At 34.4% G+C, this 25,032-nt stretch overlaps 5 protein-coding genes across 7 annotated transcripts; 3 read left to right on the top strand and 2 right to left on the bottom strand.

Annotated features, from left to right (window-relative positions):
* Nucleotides 1–231: 231 nt before the first annotated feature.
* LOC126661326 (methylcrotonoyl-CoA carboxylase beta chain, mitochondrial) lies at nt 232–4,274 on the bottom strand. Its single transcript, XM_050355150.2, has 10 exons — nt 3,879–4,274; nt 3,629–3,748; nt 2,817–3,251; nt 2,656–2,746; nt 2,148–2,389; nt 1,898–2,062; nt 1,526–1,600; nt 1,221–1,352; nt 616–672; nt 232–547 (listed from the first exon to the last, which is right to left on the bottom strand). Exons 1-10 carry the CDS (start codon nt 4,095–4,097, stop codon nt 344–346), a joined length of 1,740 nt encoding a protein of 579 aa, XP_050211107.1. The 5' UTR covers nt 4,098–4,274; the 3' UTR covers nt 232–343.
* Nucleotides 4,275–6,741: 2,467 nt separating this feature from the next.
* Nucleotides 6,742–11,019, top strand: LOC126661351 (protein DJ-1 homolog C). 2 transcript variants are annotated; one of them, XM_050355180.2, is made up of 8 exons: nt 6,743–7,043; nt 7,158–7,358; nt 7,763–7,912; nt 8,000–8,179; nt 9,121–9,198; nt 9,576–9,773; nt 10,272–10,409; nt 10,482–11,019. In XM_050355180.2, the coding sequence occupies exons 1-8, from the start codon at nt 6,801–6,803 to the stop codon at nt 10,692–10,694; spliced, it is 1,401 nt and encodes a 466-aa protein (XP_050211137.1). In that variant the 5' UTR covers nt 6,743–6,800; the 3' UTR covers nt 10,695–11,019. The 2 variants fall into 2 exon arrangements, with proteins under 2 accessions (XP_050211138.1, XP_050211137.1); XM_050355181.2 differs by lacking the exon at nt 9,121–9,198 and having other exon boundaries at nt 6,742–7,043.
* A 2,527-nt stretch (nt 11,020–13,546) lies between these two features.
* LOC126660372 (bZIP transcription factor TRAB1-like) lies at nt 13,547–17,692 on the top strand. Of its 2 annotated transcripts, none has more exons than XM_050353842.2 (5): nt 13,547–13,657; nt 14,747–15,979; nt 16,464–16,535; nt 16,616–16,645; nt 17,254–17,692. In XM_050353842.2, exons 2-5 carry the CDS (start codon nt 14,849–14,851, stop codon nt 17,326–17,328), a joined length of 1,308 nt encoding a protein of 435 aa, XP_050209799.1. In that variant the 5' UTR covers nt 13,547–13,657; nt 14,747–14,848; the 3' UTR covers nt 17,329–17,692. The 2 variants fall into 2 exon arrangements, with proteins under 2 accessions (XP_050209799.1, XP_050209798.1); XM_050353841.2 differs by having other exon boundaries at nt 13,548–13,657; nt 14,744–15,979.
* Nucleotides 17,693–19,874: 2,182 nt separating this feature from the next.
* LOC126660992 (mitogen-activated protein kinase kinase 5-like) lies at nt 19,875–21,506 on the bottom strand. The gene has a single exon (XM_050354728.2). The coding sequence runs from the start codon at nt 21,230–21,232 to the stop codon at nt 20,051–20,053; it is 1,182 nt and encodes a 393-aa protein (XP_050210685.1). The 5' UTR covers nt 21,233–21,506; the 3' UTR covers nt 19,875–20,050.
* Nucleotides 21,507–22,218: 712 nt separating this feature from the next.
* On the top strand, nt 22,219–25,024 carry LOC126659615 (pentatricopeptide repeat-containing protein At4g33990). Its single transcript, XM_050352918.2, has one exon. The coding sequence runs from the start codon at nt 22,408–22,410 to the stop codon at nt 24,874–24,876; it is 2,469 nt and encodes an 822-aa protein (XP_050208875.1). The 5' UTR covers nt 22,219–22,407; the 3' UTR covers nt 24,877–25,024.
* The last annotated feature ends 8 nt before the right edge of the window (nt 25,025–25,032 follow it).

Raw genomic sequence — 25,032 nt, 5'->3', positions numbered from 1 at the left:
GAATTAGTTGACTAATTCGGATAATTCAATAACAATATAAAGAATAATAATAAATAAATAAAATATTTGATTAATTCGATTTTCCTATTTTTAAAAACTTTTAACCATAATCAAACTTAAAAACAATTATTAACCTAACCAAATTAACTAGGTTAATTAAACTAACAAAACATTTAACCGAATTTAAACAGTTAAGACCAGTTAATTTGGTTAGGTCAATAATTGGAAAGATGAACAGAAAGCATTTTTACTACTTTGATATAATTTCTTTAATTGCAGTAAAGAAACAACAGGTTACATTATTTACTTGTTTCTTCTTTTGAAACTTGGAGTACAAGTTACTTTACATTCTAAAAACACCAAATTTGGTGTCTTCTAAAGGACGGTTCATGGAAGCAGAGATACAAAGCCCTATGATTTTCCTTGTATCAGCAGGATCAATTATTCCGTCGTCCCATAGCCTCGCCGTCGAGTAATATGAATTTCCTTCCTTCTCATACCCCTCTACCACTTTCGCCTTGAACCTTTCTTCTTCCTCCTTCGTCCACTGCACGAAACAAAACTCAGTTCACAGCAACCGACGATGGGAAGGAAAAACAATAAAGATAAACTCACCTGAATTCCTTGCTTTTTCTTGTTTGCCATTTCTATTTGAGACAGTACTCCTGCAGCCTAAGCATTCCCAAGCAGAACAAGAAAATCAGCAAGACGTAAGACATAAATTCAGACTCGAGATATCATACTATGTTAGATAAAATGACTCTGCTTATACAATTATTTTCCGAATCCACAAACAAGTAAATAACATAAGCAGTAAGATCAAGAACTCATATTATTAACATCATTGAAATAATTGTAATTTTTTTAATTTATCAATGTTGCATGAAAACTTCTCGAGTCTTATGTTTCAGCTTTTAATTGTTGTTTCCGTAAATGCTTTTGAAACTCTGAAACTCTATATTTATAATATATTCTTGTAAAAGATATCATTTCCGTGCAACATAGGGTTTTATAAATGAATCATTCACATCATTCAGGATCAAAGTACTAAACTACTGTCTGATCCAACATGTAGAAGTTCATTCGAAGCACGTCAGAATCACAAACTCATATAAGATTCTTGCGTGATTTGAGCTTTTAATTTGCATTTAATTGTTCATTTAAAGCTAACTCATAAAAGATCTGTTAAGTTGATATTGTGAAAGGAATGTAGAAACTACCTGAGCACCACCCATCACAGAAATTCTAGCATTTGGCCAAAGAAACATGAAATTGGGGTTATATGCACGTCCGCACATTGCATAGTTTCCAGCACCAAAGCTTCCGCCAACGATAATAGTTACTTTGGGAACCTGTACGAGCATTAATGAGAAACTATGATTACTGTTCTATCATACCATCTTCATTATTTCTTGGCAAATATGATCTATAATTATTATAAAGAGACAAAAGGTCTCCTCACATGCATAACAGTTTGCTTCCCGGACCACAAAATGAAATGAAGTAAAAGGAAATAGCAACCAACCTTCGCACATGAAACTGCCATCACCATTTTTGCCCCAGATTTTGCAATACCATTTGCCTCAGACCTTGAACCAACCTGCCGAAAGAAATGGTGTCAGTGTTCCTACTACATAGACGATATATTAGAAGTTCTATTGAAACTATGGTCTCGTAAAATTAGCAGGCCGAGATTAATTTTACAGGAAAGCATTATGTACTATCTAAAATAATATAAAATACGAGACAAACTAGCAGGAAATCTTGATTTATCAAGTTGCCAAAAGTTTAGAGAGCCATGCTAGGCATAATATTATTAATTTATCTTGCACAATATTGGCTTAATGCATAAGCAATTCAGCAAGAGATAGTAAGAAAGCAACACTAATGTACATACCATGAATCCGGTGATATTCTGAAGGAAGACCAACGGAATATTTCGTTGAGTGCATAGCTCAATAAAATGGGCCCCCTTTAGTGCAGATTCATTAAACAATATCCCATTGTTTCCGATAATTCCAACAGGTTGTCCGAAAATTTTAGCAAACCCAGTTACAAGAGTCTGAAAGTGCAATGGGATCACGTTAGTAATAGATGCATTAGGAAATCAAACAATCAGAGATGCAAGAGATGGAAAACGTCCTCACAGTTCCATACAATTTCTTGAATTCATCAAATTCGCTGCCGTCAACAATTCGAGCAATAACTGTGCGGATATCAAAGGCTTGCTTAAGGTCTGCTGGAGCAATAGAACGCAGTTCCTTTACGTCATATAATGGTTCTTTATAGTCAAGATTTAGGTTATGCAATCCATTTTTCATTCCTTGTTTTCCAGCCATGTTCAAGTTCTTGATGATGTTCCTCCCAAGAGCAAGTCCATGCAATTCATCTGCAGGAACAGATCAGTTCAAGCATGTGGTCAGTTAAGCAAGAAATTGTGCATGTTTCATGTTCCTCACGGACAGAAAAATACAACTCCATGAAATTACATGTCAAATTTCAGATTTTATCGAGCAATTCTTCTCTTGAACCAAAAACTTGTCAGATTTCTATCAAATAATGCCGCTAGCATATAGAGATCTAGAATATCAAGCATCTACATTAACCAAGGACATTAGAGTTAGTGTAGTAACTATGCAGAAGGACCATACATACCTTGAGCAAAATAGTCTGAAACCCCAGAAGTCTTGCAATGAAGAGCAGCACCTCCTAGGTCTTCTGCAGAGACTTCCTCTCCCGTAGCAGCCTAAAATAATTTCTCCTTTAGTAAACTTACAATTATTAAAAATAAAGTTAGTTCCCATGTATATATCTACCTTCACAAGTGGTGGTCCAGCTAGAAATATGGTTGCATTTCCTTCGACCATTACACTTTCATCGGCCATTGCAGGAATATAGGCACCACCAGCAGTGCAAGAACCTAATACCAGTGCAATTTGAGGAATGCCTTCGGCAGACATTACAGCTTGATTGTAGAAAATTCTGCCGAAATTTTCCTTGTCAGGAAAGACCTCAGCCTGCTTTGGAAGAAAAGCACCTCCACTATCAACAAGATATATACACGGTAATTTGCATTGAGCAGCAATCTCTTGTGCCCTTAAATGTTTCTTCACAGTAATGGGATAATAAGTTCCTCCCTTAACAGTAGGATCATTTGCCACAAACATACAAAGGCGCCCATGAACAGGACCTATTCCAGCTATTATTCCAGCAGATGGTAAGACGTCTTCATATAATTCATGGCCTGCAAGCTAAATACATTAAGTACATGATAAGAAACCGAAGAATCATAGATTCTAATACAAGAAGCACAAGCATTCTCATAAAAAGAAACATCCGGCATCATCATACAATGTCAAGTTATACCCAATTAAACCTTCCAGCTGAGCTATATGGGACAAAATCAGATGGATGTGCAACTGTCTATTCATGATGCTATAGTTATTCGACACAGTACCTAGATATCTGAAAAATTAAAATATTCGACGAGCACAATTGCATAACCAAGTATATCCAAACTTATAGGCTCCCTAAACTCAAAAGTCTCATTGAATTAACCCAAATCAACGCATCAAGCCTGCTAACCATATAACTCAGCATAAACGATTATGAAAGAAAATCCACAAACCTGCGAAAGCTCAAGGAAAGAGGAGCCGGGGTCAATTAGCTTATCAATTCTCTCTCTAGGTAAAAGCTTATTCCTACTTCTGTTCCTTTTAACAGCTGCTTCTCCTCCTCCAGCCAGCACCTTCAATCAAAACATAACAATAACAAAACCCTTTTAATTCTCAAACACAAACACACACATAAACACACAAATCAATTCCAAAACACATTCATATTCCACTTCACAAATACTAAAAATACAATTAACATACCTTATTGATGTGGGATTGAAGTTGGGACATAAGATCATCCATGGCATTAGAGTTACGCACAAAAGCATCAGAATTTCGATCGATGCCATCACCCAGAACCGATATGCTGCAAAAGTTTCTATCTTTATGGAAAAAATGAACTGGATTTGGTTTCCATGGATTTGAATTCAACCTTGAACAAACTGAATTTGCTCTTCTTGTTAAGTTCCTCAACAACATTGTTTCATAAAGGCTAAAGCTTTCAATTATTTCTTTGTTTTCTGATGGAGATGAGCATATAACTGCCGATTACACTGTTTTATAACTTAAAATAATCTCTTGATTGCTTGTGTGGAATTCATATCCATCTATCTCTATATCAATTTTTCTTGCTTATCTTCGAACACTTTGAAAATAAAAAAATGTAGGAAAAACGCATAATTCGTCCTTGTACTATCACTTAATTTTAATTTAATTTTAGACCCTATGTTTTTTATTTTAAAAAAATTACAACCTTATAAAAAATTGCTCCATTTAAGTATCGAGTAAAAAGATCAATTTGATCTTTAAATTTATGATTTGTGGTTAAATAACTAATTTAAATTATTTTGAACAATTTAGGACAATACTCTTTTTTTTGAGTCAGTAAAATATAAAATTGGTCATCCAATTCTCTAAATTTGTTCATATTATACAATTCAAAAATAAAAAAAAAATTAATTAATTAAAATAATTAAAAATCATGAATTATAAATTGAGAGATCGAAATAATCCTTTACTCTTTAAACATCTATTGATGTAATAAATATGAGATATTTTATCTTGGGATAAGATACACAAAAGCCCCTCAAATATTCTAAAAAATATGCAAAACTCCTTTAAATTATATTTAGATCATCCACCCCCTTCAAGTTTTTAAAATGATATAAATCAGTCTCTTTATTAAACTTCATTTGTATTTAGACATTAACTTAATTAACCGATAAATTTATATAGCGGAAGTTAATAGGAAAAAGGTTAAAAAAAATGACATTAATCTTTATGGTGACTTTAATTGTGTACAATGCACATTCAACGTGCTAGGAGGAAATATATTTATTTATTTATTTATGGTTTAATATTTTAAAAAACTCTGACCTTTCATCCCCTTTTCAATCCTACCCTGACGTTGCAAATCTGTCAATTTTACTCTATTTTGTATTTTTTTTCATTTCAATTGTATCTTAAAGCATAAAATTGACCTATTTTTATTTGACAAAAATTCTCTAAATTGATCCCTTTTGCATTAGATTAACTTTTTATATTAAATTGACCATTTTTTAAAAAAAAAATTGAACTTTTATCAAATAAATAAAGATCAATTTTATGCTTTAGAATACAATTGAAATGAAAAAATACAAATTGAGGTAACATTGAAATTTTTTTAATGTCAGAATAGAATTAAAAAGGCAATGAAAGATCGAGATTTTTTAAAGCATTAAGCCTTTATTTATTTATCTAGCTCGATCTTTTATTATGTTAGAGACACATGTCCTATAGCTATCAGCAAGAAGGAATTGTCATTTTCCTGATTAATTTAATCTTTCTTACACTTTATTTTATTGGTCTAATTACTTAAAAAATTCTCACCTTGTAACATTTTTTCGTTTATACACTCACGTAGGAAAAAGTTTTGTATCATTTTTTTGATTTTTTGTTTTCATCTCTACCCTAAAATTTAAATTTTTGACAATTAAATTAATTGAAGGATGAAAACATTATAACTGATTAATAATATTAATATTTAATTAGAATATAAGATAAATATAAATGATCATTTGAATATTTTTTTAAATGAAAAGAGGTCAAATCAACTCTTTAGGGTATAGACGAAAATGAAAAATTAAAAAAAGAGTACAAATGAACGTTTTTCTAGATCAGGGTATAAACGAATAAATGTTACAAGGTGAGAATTTTTTAAGTAACTAGTTTCGCATTACGTGCTATGCACGTGGCTCGTATCGTAACTCCTCAATGAACATATTAGTAAATTTATTATAATTATATTAATTTTTTATTTATAATTAATATTAAATTAGTTAAAAAATTTATAAAAGTAAATATAATATACTCGGTTATTAAAAAATTTTCCATATTAAATTTATTCTTCTTTTGGTTTTATAATAACCTAATTAAATAATTAATTTAATTTTATTAATAATATCTTTAAAAATAATAAGATAGAAATTTAAATAATAATATATTGATCAAATACAGTATTTTTATTTTGTAGTTCAAGCAAACTAAAAGATAAGTATTGCTACTAATTTGGAGACAATTTTGTTATTTTTTACGTACTAAAAATTAATTTGGAAATAATTTAGCTATCTATTCTAATTAGGACTTTAATTATAATAGTGATTAATTAAATAACTAATTAGTTAATGACTATAAAATTTTTCTAAAAAGGATTATTCAATAAATTTGTTTGTTCCTCCCATCCGTGCTTTTATATATAGTATAGATTAGGCCTGCCTTATTTGGTCGGTAAAATCTGTCTAAAGAGGTGGAATTGCAATACGAATAAGTTGAAGGGCCGAACAACCCTTTACTCTTTAATCATCCATTTATGTAAGGCCAAATGTCGTAAAAAGTCCAAATTTTTTTATAAAAATTTCACAAAAGTCTTGATCTTTCAATTTTGTCGATTTTGGTCAAAAACATATTATTTGGTTTTAATTGTGAAACCAAATAATTCAAATTTGGCCAAAATCGACAAAATTGAAAGGGCGGGATTTTTGTGAAATCAAATAACCAATTTTTGGCCAAAATCGACAAAATTAAAAGGTGAGGATTTTTGCGAAATTTTTGTAAAAGGTTTGGTCTTTTTACGCCATTTGGCCTTCATGTAATGAAACTTATTCAGACATTTTATCTTCAAGCTCCGAACTAAAAGATTCATCAATGGAGTTTTTGGGTGTTCTAACACCAGCTTATCCTTCGAAGCTTTCTCTAATTAGGACCTCTCCTTCAATGGCTATCTCTGCAACTCCACTTTTATCTCTGTCATGTGCATCCATGGCTTCTCCTTCAGAAAGAAAAACACCCACTTCAAGAAAAATATATTCAAAAACTGCATCTCTCACAATACCAACAGCAACAACACTAAGTAATTCAGACACAAGCACCACTGTAACTCCAAAGAAGGTATCTTTTTCCTTAATTACCAATGCTTAAGTTATGACAAAGTAAAAAGATGTTAGCTTTGATAATAATGAAAATTTGAGCATTTTTTAATGATATTGATTTTGAATGGGTTAGGTTCTGGTTCCAATTGGGTTTGGAACAGAAGAAATGGAAGCAGTTATTATAATTGATGTTCTACGTCGAGCTGGTGCAGAGGTGGTTGTGGCCTCAGTGGAGCCACAGCTTGAGATTCAAGCTGCTGGTGGCATTACATTGGTTGCTGATACCTCTATTTCCACCTGTTCTAAACAAGTTTTTGATCTTGTGGCTTTACCGGTTAGTTGCTCTCGATTTTGTGTATCATGCTTTTTGAAATTTTACTTGTACTTTAGGATAAATGCATTGAAAATAATGGAAAGTTGAAAACTTTCGTTTATAAGAGTGTTAATGTAAAGAGTGAAAGGACATAACTGTTAAAAAAACATAGTTTTGTAGCACGGACACAGATTTGAGGAAACGGGAGACTCGGACACAGACAGGCTGAAATAGTGTTATTTTAAGGTTCTCTATGTTAAAAATCAAGTTTTATCGTGTCCGAAATGCTAATTTTTTGAAACGGAAAACGTTGATTGAATGAAGTGTCCGCGCTACAAAAGCCGTTATCTGAAATGTAGTGATGGTATCTGTAATTTGTTTTGCTTCTATTTGTACTAAGCTAGTGTTAAGTTCATGCTCTTTAGGGAGGAATGCCCGGTTCAGCAAGGTTAAGAGACTGTCAGATTCTCCAACAAATCACAAGCAAACAAGCTGAGGACAAGAGGTTATATGGGGCGATTTGTTCTGCACCAGCTGTCACACTCCTTCCATGGGGCCTTCTAAAAAGAAAGAAGGTAACTGTCTTCTGTTGCTTGTAAATATAGCTTGATGTTGCATCGTGATTGTAGTTTGTCTAATTGTATTGCAGCATGTGATGTAAGACAACTTGTCACCCTGCATTTATGAGCAAGCTTCCGACGTTCTGGGCTGTTAAATCAAATATTCAAGTTTCAGGAGAGCTTACGACTAGTCGTGGCCCTGGAACTTGTTTTGTGTTTGCTTTATCATTGGTCGAGCAGATGTTAGGGGAGTCAATTGCCAAGGATGTTGGAGAGTTGTTGGTAAGGTCATTTGATATTATATTTATTACATTTGATTTGTCAAACTTACAGTTGTAAAAACTAGCTTTTGTGCTGTGTAGTACTTCACTGACATTTGAAACAATGTTTCACATGTCTACACATTTTACTTGCATATAAATCCTGTTGTTGAAGCTAATAGTCTATAGTTAGCAACTAATGCTCCTTTCACTATTTTTATGGCATCCTGATTTGGTGGCGTAGACTTTTCTTTCGAAATATGCATGCTTATAGCTTACTGTCAGTAACTTGTATCATAATCTCTCTTTCTACTTGAGTGTAACATGCTTTGTTTTGTTAGTGAAAGGAGCATTTGAGTTTTTGGATTGAATAGTTCTTTGACATAGTATTAGAGCTTCTATGATCGGACAATTTAGAATTGATCCTTAGTAGCTCTCATTTGATTAATCAAATAAGACCAAGTGAGCTTGTTAAGAGAAAACTTTAGTAGGTGCTATAATGCACAATCAATTCCATCAGTTAATGTTGCACATTACATGCATAGACACAGCTAAGAAATATCATCCCACATACAACAATGTATACATGTCTTTCAAGATTAAGATGTTCCCTAAAACACTCAGGCTGAACTGAGGCATAAAAGTCATTCTCGATCTTCGCACGTCATTTATTAAATCATGAAAATAACACAACACTATGGAATCCTAGTTCCTCCTGGATTTTTCTTGAAGCTTGTAATCTTGAATATCTCACTACTCTGTGGACAAGGAAGGTATCAAATAAGATGTCTCGTAGATTACCACTTGCCAAGGGTAAATAGAGGAAATGATCAATTTGTATTACCAGACTATCAGTAACTTGATTTTCTTTTGTTTTTATTCTGTACCAAATTCATCGTCATCTCATGCTTCTATGTTTAGCTTTTTCATAAGCTTGAGCTAACACTCCTCTTCTTCTACTAGCTGATGCATACTGCAGATGATATGCGTAGGAAGGATGAATTTAATGAAGTTGATTGGTCTCTTGACCACAACCCCCGTGTAAGATCTTTCTCTCATCATGTATCTCTTTAAAATCAAGTTACATTGCCAGTTTTTTTTAAATGGACTCTTGATAGTTGTTTTAGGGAATTCCCTGTATTTAGAATTAGCTCATACCCTCATTCCCTCCCCTCCATGTCCTCTCTTCCCCTTTGTTAATGAACTTCGGTGGTAAGTTTTCCGAGCCATATCCAGTGTGATTATTCATGTAAATTAGGCTTCTAAGATTGCTTTAGAAATTTTAATCCCCATAATATGCTGTAGTTATTCTCACATTTATTTCATATATTCAGCATGTTTGAGCATTCATCATATGTTAGTTGTTACGTATATTCAGCATATATAGAACTTTCTGTAATTTCTTCAATGTTGAACAGGTTCTCATTCCCATTGCTAATGGTTCTGAAGTGATTGAAATAGTAACTATTGTAGATATATTACGGCGAGCAAATGTGGATGTTGTGGTTGCTTCACTTGAAAAATCTAGGCAAGTTGCATCTCTGGGCACAAAAATGATTGCTGACAAGCTAATTGGTGATGCTGCTGAATCGATATATGATCTCATAATTCTTCCGGTAAGACAACCGATACCTTATATTGATGCCCTTTCATTGCATATATATTTATTCTGATAAAAACCAAAAGGAGTAAAGTCTCTGAATTCCTGCTGAAACATCAATTCATGCTTTTAGTCCAACGTGGACTGTTCCAATTTTCATGGCTGGACTGAAATATCAATATTCGTTGGGCCTTCATATCAGCTGTATGTAATGTGTGTCTGTGTTTGTGCACATGTATTCTGTCTTAGTTCAACAGATTCTGTAATATTTTCTTGGCTTAAAGGAAGGATAACACATGAATACTTTATACGTACAGTTCATATAAATGCTAAAGGACTATCCCGGCTAATTACAACTCAAATCATTTACCTTATACATATTTTCTTCAAAATAATAAATTTACTAAATTATGTTTCGAAATAATTCCAAGTTGAAGAATGTGTAATCTGGGAATTGTCTTACATCTTGCAACCACATATATAATCAGACTTTGGTTTTATTTGAAACATTCAGGGAGAAATTGCCGGGGCTAAGCGACTACAGAAATCAAGGATTCTGAAGAAGTTGCTCAAAGAACAAGGTGCAGCTGGAAGAGTATATGGAGCACTTTGCTCTTCTGTGGCAGTTCTACAGAGTCAGGGATTACTCAAGGTAATTAATTTGCATCTAATCAAAATATTTCTTGTGCAAACAGTCATATGCTAATCACTTTTTCGGCTACAGGATAAGAGAGCCACCGGACATCCTTCCATTCTAAGCCAGCTTACGAATGAAGTTGTAGATGGTGCTAAAATAGTTATTGATGGTAACGTAATCACCAGCAAGGGACTTGCTACAGTGACAGATTTTGCAATGGCTATTGTGAGCAAGCTTTTTGGCCATGCTAGGGCTAGAAGCGTAGCAGAAGGCCTCGTTTTGGACTATCCTAGGATTTAAGCTATATGTCAAACTGAAGGCGGAAATCGATGAAGACTGTATGAACTACCAAAAAATTTATATCAGCCAGTGAAGGATATAAATTAGTTGGCATTTTCAGTCGGAGATTTTCATAATTCGTGCAAGTCCAAGCTCGTACCGGAGTTTCTGAAGTCGGTTTGCAGTGAAGCTAACGTGTCAAGATACCTGTAAAAATTGCAGAACACTTTCAGGGCAATTAGTGAGTAGTATTGAAATTATAAGTGGTTAATGTAACACATTTTGCAGTTTGGTACTTAAACTTCCAATTTTCATCCAATTATTTAAGGTGATTATTGATAACAAAGCTCAAGGCTTTGAAGTTTTGTCTGTGTTAGCATTGAATATAAAATTTTGTTCTTTTCATTGATAAAAAAGATATTGCTCTATGAATTTCACGACTGAATTATTCAGAAAATCCCATAAAGATGTGAAATTTCTGAAACATAGTGGTGAAGGAATGTGTCTGTCAGATAAATTATTACTATGAAGAAATTATTTATTTCACACTGACCAGCACTCAGTAAAGACACTAATCTGCTGCCTTAAAATGGAAACATTGCCCATATTCTACTGTTTCCTTTCAGATTGTGTCGTCCTGATCAGCTTTCTATGTGCATCATTTAAAACAACCATTTTTTAGGAGCGTAAATGAATCGAGCTCAAATTATGCTACACTTTATCCGAGTGTCTTATATAAATTTAACCAATTAATATATATGTACACACACGTAAGAGGCTCATTTAATCTGCGAATTTAGCGACTCTTTTTGCTAATAGCAAATTCGACTCGAGATGAAATTCGAGTAGCTGGATTATAAATTATATTTAGATGTGTGAGTTATGATGAATGAAAGCAGAAGCAAATAATACAGCTGAGCTGACCTGAAGCAACATACGGACAATGGTCCACCACCATTACTAAACTCTATGTTGCAGTATTTTATTTAGCATTATTTGTTGGAAAATAAAAGATGTGGAGGGATGATGAGCAACCACGTGGTGCATGGAACCCCACTATCAATGGCATCATTTTACAGATTGCTTGTCTTCAACATTTATTTCCCCATTTTTTTTTAATAATAGATTGGTTATCTTGATTTGATGAATATTCTTATGTATGTATTTTTTAACATTAATTCATATCTTCTCTCTACCATTTTCCTTTTCTCATCCAATATGATATTGTGACCCTTTTAAGCCTTATTAGGCAATATATATTACCAATTAACTATGTTAGGCATGAATAATTTTAAAGTACTTCACATTTGTTATAATTTATATTTTAATTTTTTTATTTAAAAATTAAATGATAAGTTTTTTTATTTTTATTTTCATTAACGATTTAGGTTTTTTATCCACTTTTGATTAGTCAAGCGAGTCAGAGAAACTATATCGTCACTCATTTTTAGTTACTTCAACGACTTTGTTTGCTCACTTTTGTTTTTGTTAACGATTTTATTTTTAAAAAAAATTAATTTACTTGAAGTCTTTTTACTTTGTTGACTAATATCAAAAACGACGAAGATACTAAACTGCTGATGGAAATAAAAATAAAATATTATACTCCCTTCGTCCCACTCTAATTGACGAAATATGGAATTTTTGGTGTCCCATTCTAATCGACAAAACTAACATAACTAAAAAAAATTTCTTTAATTTTCTATCTTTACCCTCATTTAAAGTCATGTCTTTTATGGGAAAATGGTGAATATTTAATAAAAACTTGACTAATATACTAATAGCATTAATTAGCTCTATTATCAATAGAAGAGTATACAAGTGATTCTCTATGTCATTTATTAGTTTGTATTGGTTATTGTAATTTAGTTATTTTGTCAATTTTTTTTTTTTTTTGCCAGAGATAACAATATATAAATAGAAAGAAGAATGACCATCTCATGAAGAAAATGAGCCATCCTTAAAAAAAACAAATAAAGCAATGTGGACTTTACGGCTATAATAAGAGCCATCCAAATACACATTCGTTTAACAAATTTAGTTATTCAAAAATTGAATAATTCGCTAAACGAACGGTAGAACAGAAAAAAAACAATATTAAGGAAAAGAAACACTTACCAGCAGTAATCAAAGGCAAAACAAAATTTGTACCTTATGAGCGTAAATGTCGTTAACGTAGATGGAGGGGCCATTCAGGGAGAACTCTCTCAACATATTATACCTGTTTGTATATTATAAAAATAATAATAAGAAGACAGTTTAAAGTAAAACATACCTGATACTGGGGCAGTCTTCCCGAATTCCTATTAAGGATTAAAATTAGAGGGGCCGTTTAAGAGGCCCCTCTTTTTAAAAGAGTTTCCAATATAAACACACATCTGATATCTTTCTAAAAAAAATAGTAATTTATCCAATCCATTATTTATTTAAAATTACAGAAATCCATTAGTTATTTTGTCAATTAGAGTGGGAGGGAATGAGTACTTTATTTTACTTTTAAATAAAAAAGATTAAATGTAAATTATAATAAATGCGGAGGACTTTATAGTAATGCTCAAAAAAGAATTATGAAAACAAGAGATATTAATTGTGTAAATAAACCAATGGATGATGCTAGATCCATTTTTCAAACCAAATCCGTACCAATAATCACTAATCCACAAAACCCTTCTATTTAGGGAAACCAAAAATCCAACGGCCGAAACACAACCCACCTTTCAAGCTCTCATTGGCTACACATCCACATCAATCTTTCAACTCTTCCATGATTGGCCCACGTTGCGTAACTTAGTATGGCTAAAACTCATTAAAATAATTTAAAAAAACTAAAACTAAACAAAAAAAGCTTTAAATTGAGAGACTCGTGTCAAGGGAGCAACAGACACTTGTCATCCCCAGCATCTGAGTTGCAGAGAGAATTCGACACACACACACTCTTCTCTTTACTCTAATTTTTCCAAATTTTTATTACATAAATAAATAAGGTAAGCAAAAAATAAAAATCTAATCTTTTTTGTTTTTATATTGTTATTATTTCTTTGTTTTTTCTCTCCCTTATCTCTCTTTAGTGTAATTAGTCAAGTTATTTTATTATTTAATAATATGATTTATTAGAATTATTGATTTTTTTTCTCATTTTCCTGATTAAAGTTTCAATCTTTATATGATTAATGATTTTAAATTGTTATTTGCTGAATTGGGTTCTATGTTTTGAATCTAAAATTTCATTTGGTGTAGCAATTTTGTAATTGAACTGAGTATTGAGGTTAATTGATGTAAAGTTGTTATAAAGATGATTTTTTTTTTTTCATTAAGAATGAAAAAAGTTAATGTTTTTGGATCTGGGTATGGAGGACAATATGATTGAAGTACCTGAGATTTGATTTGATCTGAATCAATTGTATGGTTATATTAATATAGGACTGATTATATACCTTTTTTGATTCTTGAACTTGCTGGTTTTGTATGTTGCATAAATTAGGAATAATGGAGAAGGAATATTTATTTTTATCTTTGATTCTGTGTCCTTTCCACTCTTTAAATCTTTTGGAGGTTTGTTTTCATGTGTGGTGCAATTTTCTTGATATAGTATACTTGGTGGAACTTGATGATTCTCTGTTTTTTTCAACTTTTTCAAGCTTTATAGCTCAAATTTTGTTGTTAGACAAGTTCTTGAATAAGTCTTTGTTTATGAAGTTATGTTTCAAGCCTCTCAATATCTATAGGCTTTCTTGGTTATAATTAAGTAAACCTTTTATCTCATTGTTTAATTTTTTCTGTTAATGGATGCCATGTGAAACTTTTTCAGCCTTTATTTTTGGGTGGATATTTCTTTAGTATGTTTTCTTTCTTGGAAGTGGTGTATCACTTGAGAGTCTTTTTCATTTCTTTATGAGTTTTCTGCTCTCTCAATCTGCTGCACGGTTTTGCTTATATACCACATGTCTTTAAATTATTGCAGTTTTTAGTTTTTTGGTTATTGATATATTGCAAGTATGGCTTGAAAATGTGAGCATGCTAATTTTTGTCTTCTCTTTGCTTGATTTGATCAATGTTGGGATTGCAATTAGAAGAAAACAAGTCAGCAGGATTCCACGTTGATCTACTTAGTTTGCACGAAAAGGTTGAATCCTGCTCCATTGGGACATCAGCTCAATTATTAAAGATTGATAAGGATGGGGTCTCAATTCAACTTCAAGAGTTATAGTAATGTTCCACCTGGGGAAAGCACAGATGCAAAGCCACCAGGGAATTCCCCATTGGCCCGTCAGGGTTCAGTATACTCACTGACCTTTGATGAATTTCAGAACACCTGGGTTGCCGGAGAAGGGAAGGATTTAGGATCGATGAATATGGATGAGCTATTGAAAAATATATGGTCTGCTGAAGAGACTCAGGCCATGACAAGTTCAGTTGTTGGCGTTGGAGATAGAAGCGTCTCTAGTGCAAATTTGCAGAGACAAGGATCTCTAACTTTGCCTAGGACACTAAGTCAGAGAACTGTTGATGCGGTTTGGAAAGACTTGGTCAAAGAAAGCAGTGGCGGTGTTAGAGATGGGAACAACACTGGATCGGATATGCCTCAGAGGCAACCGACGTTAGGTGAGATAACTTTGGAGGAGTTTTTGGCCAGGGCAGGGGTGGTGAGAGAAGATAATCAGCAAATCGGAAGGCCAACTGGTGGTGGATTCTTTGATGAATTGTCTCTACTAAGTAATACTAATAACAACAACAGCGGGTTGGCTCTTAATTTTCAGCAGCCAAATCAAACAAATGGCATTGTGGGAACCCGATTAGTGGATCACACTAATAACTTAGTTGATGCTCAGCCATCTCCGTTAGCCGTAAATGTAGGTGGAATGGGAGCCTCTCAGCCACTACGTCAGCAGCACCAGAACCAGCTACAGCAACAGCATCAGCAGCCGCTCTTCCCCAAGCCTGCGAATGTGGCATTTGCATCCTCTATGCAACTAGTAAACAATGCTCCGCTTAGCAGCCCAGGAGTGAGGAATTCAATTTCTCGGATTGCTGACCCCTCTATGAATAATAATTTAGTTCATGGAGGAGTAAACATTGCTGGTTTAGGAAATGCGGGTGTTACTGTTGCAACACGATCTCCTGCCAATCAGATATCGTCAGATATGATGGCCAAAGGTGGTGCTGACAGGCCTTCAATTTCACCAATTCCTAACATGTATGGCCGGGGAAGAAAATCTGGTGCAGGATTAGAGAAGGTAATCGAAAGAAGACATCGGAGAATGATCAAGAATAGAGAGTCGGCTGCAAGGTCACGAGCTCGCAAGCAGGTGAGCTTAGTGAATGAGTCATATAAATCATTGCTTAAATACTTTTAGGTGGATTTGTTTATACCTTTTGCGGACTGATTATCAATCTATGCTTATACACTTGGACATTTTCTGTAAGTACATGGATGAATTGTGTGATGGATTCTGTATTGACCCGTTAGTTTCCCTTTTGAATTCTCTCTAACATATAGGAAATTTCTACTTGTGCTTTAGTTAGATTTGCAGCACTAGGGCCTAGGCTAGCCTATGTACATAAGTCAATATGAAGAGAGCTTCTCGCAAGCAAATTTTGTGTTTCCAACGGCGTCTATTCTAGCAACTGCTGTTGTATCATAGTATGAGTTAGAATGACTGAAGGAACAATCTGATTAAATAATCAGATTTTAATCGTACCAAAGTTATCATAAAAAGTTTCTATTAATGCTTTGCAAATGGAAAACCTACTCGGCATTTCTTGTTAATTATCTTCTGTGGTTCCTGGTAGGCCTATACATTGGAGCTAGAAGAAGAGGTTGCAAAGCTTAAAGAAATAAATGAAGAACTGCAGACAAAACAAGTAAGTTATTTTGTTTAATAGAATAATCAGGAAACTTGGACTCTATAAACCTCTGCTGACCACACTTTTTGTTGGTGCAGACCGAAATTATGCAAACGCAGAAAAATGAGGTATGCAGTTCTTTACTAGTATAATACACCGTCTTTCACAGTAAAGGTGGACACTCAGGTGATATCAATTCCTATGTTCATGATTCATGAATAGAAAGCATATTCGTCATTTAGAGTTTTTATCTATACCAACAAGTAACAAAAAATTCACAGTTAGTCTTTGTCTAACTGTGTGATTGTTTCTTAATTTGCTACTAGATGTCATACTTAGAGTCATAGAAACAACTTGTTGAAAACATTGGGGGGCCGCATCATGTGATAGATGACCCTCTTCAGATCCCTATGAGTTAAAGAGTTAGGAATGTCTATATGCTGTTACATAAATCATTTTGTTTGTACTTTAGATTTTTCTTCTTCAGATTGTCTATACTGAAGATGAGAAGTTTGTGTGATGTTATGAAACTTATGCTCTCTTCTTCTCTTTTTAAAGTGCATTATAGAGTCCCATTTACAAAGGCATTTCGCTCATATTTACTAAGAACTTCTCATATTATAAAGACCACTTGATCAAGTTACGAAGATTATACTTTCTTCTTTTAAGTAGCTCGTTGCACGTTACAACGACCACCTGGTCTAGATATAAATGCTAATCACTTTCTCTTTTGCAGTTCTTAGAGACAATGAATCGGAAATGGGGATCTAAAAGGCTCTGCTTGCGGAGGACGCTAACAGGCCCTTGGTGAAGTTAATATACTAATTGTGGATAATAATACTGGCTATCTGTGATGTGTAGGAATTGGAGGGAGCAGCTTTGATTTGCATCTTTATACTTCAAAGGTTTAGGTAGGAGTGTGTATAGGATTAGGGTATTGAGTTGTAAATTATGACTTGAACTTAGTTTTATACTGCAGAATAAACCTGCCTCCTGTTTGATAACTTGGTTAGTTTTATTGACCACTCTCATAAGCCAGTCTTATTGATAAAACAGCTATGGTTTGTATTCTATAAAACTTACTGGCATAGTGATTATTAGGTGAAAACATTCCATTAGTGGTTGGAAATTTTGAACATCGTATGCTATAAATATTTTGCCAGAGTTTGTACTTATTTGTGTATGAATCTTTCTACAGTTTCATGAACAAAAGCTTTTACTGTTTTTTTTTTTTAAATTGCTTTTCAAATTACTCCCAAATGAGATAATTCACATTATATGGACTGTCGCTCTTTTCTCAAATCGTTTTTGAATTTTAATTTGTATTCCAATTGTTTTTAAATTTTTATTTAGCTAATTGCTGTCCGTCATTATTCCTGTGTAGTTTCTGTGACGTGCGACCAGGGTCCTATATGAACGTTTTCTATCAGAAAAGCTCAAAATATTTACTTTGCTTGTAAATTAATCCATGTTTATGCATGTTCTGATGAAATTCCATCTCTTATGGGACTTTTAATCAAATTCAAAACAATACACTCTGGAATTTTATGATAGCTACTCATGTTCAAAAAACCGTTCTCAAAGGGCTTTACATTGTTTAAATACCATATCTTTAACATCTGTCTTTCAGCCTGATTTTCATACTTTTTTCTCCTGCCATTAAAGCTTGTAGAAATATCATTGATCGGCATAAGTTACACTGTTTAATTCCAAAGTTGGGTTTTGAGTTGGATGTATTTGTAGCATATAACATCGCAGACACAATTCGGCTCGTTGTAAGCACAACCGGTGCGTGAAAATAATCAGTATTTTGTAGCAGCTACTTCGATCCATATGAACTCAGAGTTTAGGTTCGTTAATAATGCTCAAAGTATTTAAAAAAATGCCAACAAATAATTGTCATACATCGAATACGATGATTTTTGGGTCGTGATGGAAATGTTGTAGAGGTACTGGATGCTGTGGATGAGATGAGAGAAAAAGGGCTGTCATTGCTGCTGCTAATATTCTTCCTGTTTGTGCAAAGTTGAGTGATGTTTTAACTGGTCGATTCATTTGTTGGTTATAATAGGTTGGAATTTGATTCATTGATTGCTATGTATGCTGAGTTTGGTAGCCTCGAGTCAGCACAAAAGGTTTTTATCATACGTTTGTTAGAGGAATTGCATCATGGAATTCGATTATGCTTTGATTATGCGGCTTGCGAGCTTTTTCTTCTTTGACAAGATGCAACGATTCAAATGAAACCCGATTTCTCAACTCTTGTAAGTTTCACTATTACTGTTTCTCAACTGGACGATCATTCAAACATCCGGTCTTTTCATGGATTTGTCTTAAGAATTGGTACTTGCAGATTTTGCCAGAGTAGTATTTGAAAGACTTACTATAAAATATGATATATCATGGAACATTTTAATCCCTTGTTGGCTAAAAATGGTATTGCAAGTAAGGCCTTTAAAGTTGATCACTTGACATCCATTTTAAAAACAGTTTATCACTTAATATCCATTAAAAAAAAGTTTATCACTTGATGGAAGAATGTGAAGATGTAAGTTTATGACTTGTTGATCCTAACTTCAAATGTAGTGCATGTGTAGAAATAAGAATTGACAGATTAACCATCCTATATAAGAAAGAAACTGGCAAATCAAAATCTATACATAATAAAACCAAAATAAGTTTCTAGTGGACACCGTTTACAAAATGTCCAGGACTCTTGCACTAGAAATACCAAGGAAGCAGAGGTAAGGTCTAAATTTTAGACAAGTCTCACAAAGCAGCTTTTTACTACTAAGTAATGTATCAAGAATACCAGCTGCATATAGTTAAGCACAAAGGTCTTTATGAACAATTGATTGCAAAGCATGTGATTAGCCAGCAAAATAACCTCTGTCCAAAGAAATAAAACAGAGAAACCAAATGGTAGACTACCCACAAATGGAAGAGACAGATCACACATGCAACCATTATTAGCTACCCTAAAGCTTCATTCAAATCATGGAAAGCTCCATTTAAAGACAGACACATTCAGTGGCAAAAGGAATAGAATCTATGCATCATATCTTAAATAAATAGACCAAAGGCTGGCAGCCAACTCAAACCTAATCAATATATCAAGATGGGAACTTTAGTTAGTCTAGCAAGTGAATTTTGCATCTTTCAGATAACTTGACCTAACATAAACAAATGCAAGCAAATAAAGAAAAACTCAGAGCAACAAAAACTCGTCAAACCCATTAACCAACTTCTCCATATATACATATATATAAGATCGAACCAGGTTTGAACCAGTAACAGCGGACATGTTTGATCATTTTAATGTTACTGGTAAAAAAGTTATGATCACGGACACAATGATTTGATTATGATGATTCTACCATTTGCTCCTACGAGATAAAATCCGACCAATCAAATGAGGAATTACACAGAGAATAAAGATTAATAACAACAACAATAGCAATAGCAACAAAAGATAAACCAAAATCATGAAGAGTAATTCGCAAATATATTTTGGAAAAAAAGAAAAGAGAGGGTTATGAAGAGAGAGGGCGAGGGGGAGGCAATAGTTGATGAAGATTCTGAGTAGCCTCTCTTTGGCCACCACTGTTCCGTGTAATAAAAGGATGATGTAACAATTGAACTGCGGACAACCTCCTAGCCGGTTCTCTCTGCAAACAACAAGCTATAAAATCACGGAACTCCCTCGAAGCGGTAGGTGGTGCTTCCGGCGGATGCGCCATACAAATTGCACACATCAAACTAGCCCAATCACCTTGTCTTCCAACAGCAAATGGAAACTTCCCCAAATAAAATTCCAACATACTAACCCCTAAACTCCAAACATCACCCGCATATCCGTCATACTGACCATGATTCAAATCCGTATTTATCCTTTCCGGACTCATATAAGCAATAGTCCCAACCGCCGAATTACAAGGATCCATAGTCTGAGCAAGAATCCTACTAACACCAAAATCAGCAATCTTTACGTTCTTTTTCGAATCAATCAACAGATTAGACGGTTTAATATCCCTATGAACAATCTTCCTACGATGCAAATACGCAATACCGCTCAAGATTTGCCTAGCAACATCAGCCAAATGAGCCTCATGGGCAATATGAGTACCTTCTAAAGACCCACCATCCATAAACTCAAGTAAAACCTGAATCTCACCGCTATGTTCATAAAATTCATGACATTTAACAACATTCGGATGATTTACGCCGCGAAGAATCTCGATCTCGCGGCAGATCTGGCCCCTAACGGAATCATCATGAGTACCATAAATTACCTTAAGAGCAAAGGGTTTACCTGACGGCCGGTGAGCAACTTTATAGACAGTTCCGCCGCTTCCGCTTCCTATCCGGTTGATTTTATCCAGCTCGGTGAAGTTCACTTGCAGACATGGCCTCTGATTATTATGATTAGAATTACTATTACTATTATTAATATGATTATTATTATTATTACTTGTTGTTGATGACGGGGCAGATGACGGCGGTAACGGCAGAGGAACGGCTCGTACTGGGTCGCGCTGTGGGAGCGGTAGGGTTAGGTCGGAGCGCCGGCGGGACCGGTTTCGATTAGCTGATGATGAAGAAGCGGAGGCTGATGGTGGTGGTGATGGAGAAGCGGAGGCTGATGGAGGTGGTGATGGTGGTGGAGGTGATGGTGCAGAGGCGGTTCCGGGAGGAGGCGGTTGAATCGGCTTCATGGCGATGAAGATTTGATTAGAATTAGGGTTTGGATTGATTTTTGTGAGGTCAATAATGATGAAAATTAGTGATTAACAAGCATACCCTTTGGTTGATTATTGATTGGATGGTGGAAATATAGAGAAAAGAAGAGGTTTTTTAATGGAATAAAAAAGGGGTTAGTGTGTTTGGTTAGTGAGAAAATGAAAGAAAGTTGTTTCTTTCTTCTGCTTGGGAACAGAAAAAAGAAAGAGAAATATGTGTAATCTGTGGATGGTACTGATTCTTTCAATTCTTTTTATTTTTATTTAGATATTTTAAAAGTGAAACAGAACACGCGCTTGAGAGGCTGTGGAAATTGGAATTGGTAAAATCAATGCGCGTGAGATTTAAGTCGCATCAGCCTCTCTGCCTTATTCATTGGGCTATAAACGAACCCAGGTGCTCAACTCGGTCTTCAGCTCCATAAAAGTTTGATTTGTGTTCGTTTATATTTCAAATGACCCGAACTCAAATTTGATTTTATGTTTATTTATTTAAATAAACTGAACGGAAACACGATGATGTTTGACATATTTATGTTCACAAATCAACTCGTATAAGAGCTGGATTAAAAATTCGCAAACTAGCTCGTAATTAAATTTACATATAAACTATTATTTTAATTATTAAAACTACTTAATTTTAAATAAAATTACATAACACTACGTAATGTTAATAAGAAAACCTGGATTCGTGTATTTTATGATTTATGTTCGTTCGTTTAGCTACTACTATTAAACGAGTCAAATTCGTATTTGTTTGTTTAACTCGCAAACGAACTCGTTCAGTACCTTCATGAGCTCTCGCGAACTTGTTGTTTAAAAGCTAAACAAACGAATACAAACATAAGAATCCAAACATAAAAACTATAAAATTTAAATGAACACGAACATAAACACATTAAAAACCAGCTCATTTCGGTTCATTTACGGCCCACCTTCTTGCTAGACCTATGCATGAAAAAAATAGAGGTTAGTTGATGTATGCACTCCAGCATAGAGATTCTATATATCTGCCAAAAAAAATAAAGTTTATAGACGATAGTTTAAAAAACAGTTAGTGCAGATTATCCGTTTAAATGAGAAAACAACTGCCATTTTCCATCAATTTTGGCTCCACAGTCAATCACTCCATATCATGTTAAAATCTTTAAATGTTGCACCTTCAGCTAAATAAATTGCCACCCACTTGCAAAGCAACAATCTTTTCCAAAATCTTACCATCTAATTTTTACCCATTTTTTTCAACATCAACAAATTCTTTACAAATTACACCAAATACTCTTCAAAATGACAGTAAAGACATCAACTTTGATCTTATTTTTCAATCTTGCACTAAACTTGCCCATGCCAAGTGTTTTCACACTCTTCTATTGGCATCAGAGCAATCTCAAAACACTTACTTTGCTGCTAAACTTATCCATCTCTATGCATATTTTGATGAACTTTCACTCTCTTGCAAGACATTTAATCAAATCCAAAACAAAAATGTGTACACTTGGAATTTTATGATAGCTACTTATGTTCATAAAAACTGTTTCCATGAGGCTTTACATTGTTTTAATACCTTTTTAAAATCAGGGTTTCACCCTGATTTTTATACTTTTCCTCCTGTTATTAAAGCTTGTAGGAGTCTCATTGATGGGATTAAGTTGCATTGTTTAGTTCTGAAGTTGGGTTTTGAGTTTGATGTGTTTGTAGGTGCTAGTTTGATTCATATGTACTCGAAGTTTCGATTTGTTGGTGATGCTCGTAAACTGTTTGATGAAATGCCGACGAGAGATTGTGGTGCTTGGAATGCAATGATTTCTGGGTATTGTCAGAATGGGAACGTTGTAGAGGTGGTGGATGTTGTGGATGAGATGAGAAAAGAAGGGGTAGTTATGGATGGTTTTGCTGCTGCGAGTGTTCTTTCTGTTTGCGCAAAGTTGAGGGATGTTTTAGTTGGAAGGTTGATTCATTTGTTGGTTATAAAGCTCGGGCTGGAATTTGATTCGTTTGTGTGTAATGCGTTGATTGCTATGTATGCTGAGTTTGGTAGTCTGGGGTCTGCACGGAAAGTTTTTGATCATATGGTGGTTAGAGATATTGTGTCGTGGAATTCGATTATTGCTGCTTACGAGCAGAATAATGATGCTGTTTCTGCGCGTTTTTTCTTTGACGAGATGCTCCGAGTTCGAATGCAACCTGATTTGTTGACTCTTGTAAGTTTAGCTTCTATTGTTGCTCGACTGAACGATCATTCAAACTGCAGGTCTGTTTATGGATTTGTCTTAAGGAGGGGATGGTTCGTGGAAGATCCCGTTATTGGAAATGCCATTATGGATATGTATTCGAAATTGGGGCTTACTGATTCTGCCAGAGCAGTTTTTGAAATACTTCCTATTAAAGATGTGATATCATGGAACACTTTAATTACTGGTTATGCTCAGAATGGTTTTGCAAGCAAGGCCATTGAAGTATATAACCTGATGGAAGAATGTGCAGATGTAATTCCAACTCAAGGCACTTGGGTAAGTATTCTACCAGCCTATTCTCATCTTGGAGCCTTGCGACAAGGCATGAAAATTCACGGTCTTGTTATTAAAAATTCTCTTTACTCGGATGTTTTCGTGGGGACCTGTCTCATTGACATGTATGGAAAATGTGGAAAGTTAGATGACGCTATGTCTTTGTTCTACGAAGTGCATAGAAAGGATTCAGTACCATGGAACGCGATAATATCTTGTCATGCAATTCACGGGCACTGCGAAAATGTGCTTAAGCTTTTTAGAGAAATGATAGGTGATGGAGTAAAACCGGACCATGTAACGTTTGTATCTTTATTATCAGCTTGTAGCCATTGTGGTTCGGTCAGTGATGGTCAAAGGTACTTCCATATGATGCAAGAAGAATATAAGATTAAGCCTAGTTTGAAGCACTACGGCTGCATGGTAGATTTATATGGCAGGGCTGGTGAACTCGAAATGGCCTACAAGCTCATAAAAAATATGCCAATCACGCCTGATGCCTCTATGTGGGGTGTTCTCCTTGGCGCTTGCAGAATTCATGGGAATGTCGAGTTAGGAAAATATGCTTTGGATCGTTTGTTTGAGGTTGATTCAGGGAATGCCGGCTATTACGTTCTGCTGTCGAACATATATGCTACTGCAGGAAAATGGGAGGGAGCGGATAACATGAGAGCATTAGCAAGGGACAGGGGATTAAAGAAGACTCCCGGATGGAGCTCCGTCGAAGTGAACAATAAAGTAGATGTATTCAGAACTGCCGACAAAACTCATCCGAAATATGAAGAGATATACAAAGAGTTAATCAAATTGACTGCGAAAATGAAGATCCTCGGTTACGTTCCGGACTTAAGCTTCGTGTTGCAAGACGTCGAGGAAGACGAAAAGGAACACATTCTCATGAGCCATAGTGAGAGATTGGCAATTGCATACGCAATCATCAGTACACCACCTAAAACTCAGATTAGGATCTTCAAGAACTTGAGGGTCTGTGGTGATTGTCACACTGCAACTAAATATATAGCTAGAATTACAGAGAGGGAGATTATTGTGAGGGATTCTAACCGTTTTCATCACTTTAAGAATGGGATTTGCTCTTGTGGAGACTATTGGTAACACAGATTGTAGTTTAATTAGATTGAGAAACAAAAAACACATAACATGGAGCCATTACCAACTGGCTGCTAACTCTGCAGGAATATATATGTAATATAAAATTAAGTAAATTTAAATTAATTTTATCTAAATCCGGATTATTGACAAATTGATTCG

The sequence above is a fragment of the Mercurialis annua genome, linkage group LG8 (genome assembly GCF_937616625.2).
Source record: "Mercurialis annua linkage group LG8, ddMerAnnu1.2, whole genome shotgun sequence".
Lineage (NCBI taxonomy): Eukaryota > Viridiplantae > Streptophyta > Magnoliopsida > Malpighiales > Euphorbiaceae > Mercurialis > Mercurialis annua.
This window is presented reverse-complemented; position numbering and strand designations above follow the sequence as displayed.

What these genes read in the sequence shown, in the direction of transcription:
- LOC126660992 (XM_050354728.2), bottom strand. Translation starts at nt 21,232, where the DNA reads ATGAAGCCGATTCAACCGCCTCCTCCCGGAACCGCCTCTGCACCATCA.
- LOC126661351 (XM_050355180.2), top strand. Translation starts at nt 6,801, where the DNA reads ATGGAGTTTTTGGGTGTTCTAACACCAGCTTATCCTTCGAAGCTTTCT. An exon ending in CCACTGTAACTCCAAAGAAG is followed by an intron (nt 7,044 to 7,157) that starts GTATCTTTTTCC and finishes TGAATGGGTTAG; the next exon opens with GTTCTGGTTCCAATTGGGTT. An exon ending in AGAGTCAGGGATTACTCAAG is followed by an intron (nt 10,410 to 10,481) that starts GTAATTAATTTG and finishes TTTCGGCTACAG; the next exon opens with GATAAGAGAGCCACCGGACA.
- LOC126661326 (XM_050355150.2), bottom strand. Translation starts at nt 4,097, where the DNA reads ATGTTGTTGAGGAACTTAACAAGAAGAGCAAATTCAGTTTGTTCAAGG. An exon ending in CTGGACCACCACTTGTGAAG is followed by an intron (nt 2,747 to 2,816) that starts GTAGATATATAC and finishes AAATTATTTTAG; the next exon opens with GCTGCTACGGGAGAGGAAGT. An exon ending in CTGTGATGGGTGGTGCTCAG is followed by an intron (nt 673 to 1,220) that starts GTAGTTTCTACA and finishes GGGAATGCTTAG; the next exon opens with GCTGCAGGAGTACTGTCTCA.
- LOC126659615 (XM_050352918.2), top strand. Translation starts at nt 22,408, where the DNA reads ATGTTGCACCTTCAGCTAAATAAATTGCCACCCACTTGCAAAGCAACA.
- LOC126660372 (XM_050353842.2), top strand. Translation starts at nt 14,849, where the DNA reads ATGGGGTCTCAATTCAACTTCAAGAGTTATAGTAATGTTCCACCTGGG. An exon ending in AAGAACTGCAGACAAAACAA is followed by an intron (nt 16,536 to 16,615) that starts GTAAGTTATTTT and finishes TTGTTGGTGCAG; the next exon opens with ACCGAAATTATGCAAACGCA. An exon ending in TGCAAACGCAGAAAAATGAG is followed by an intron (nt 16,646 to 17,253) that starts GTATGCAGTTCT and finishes TCTCTTTTGCAG; the next exon opens with TTCTTAGAGACAATGAATCG.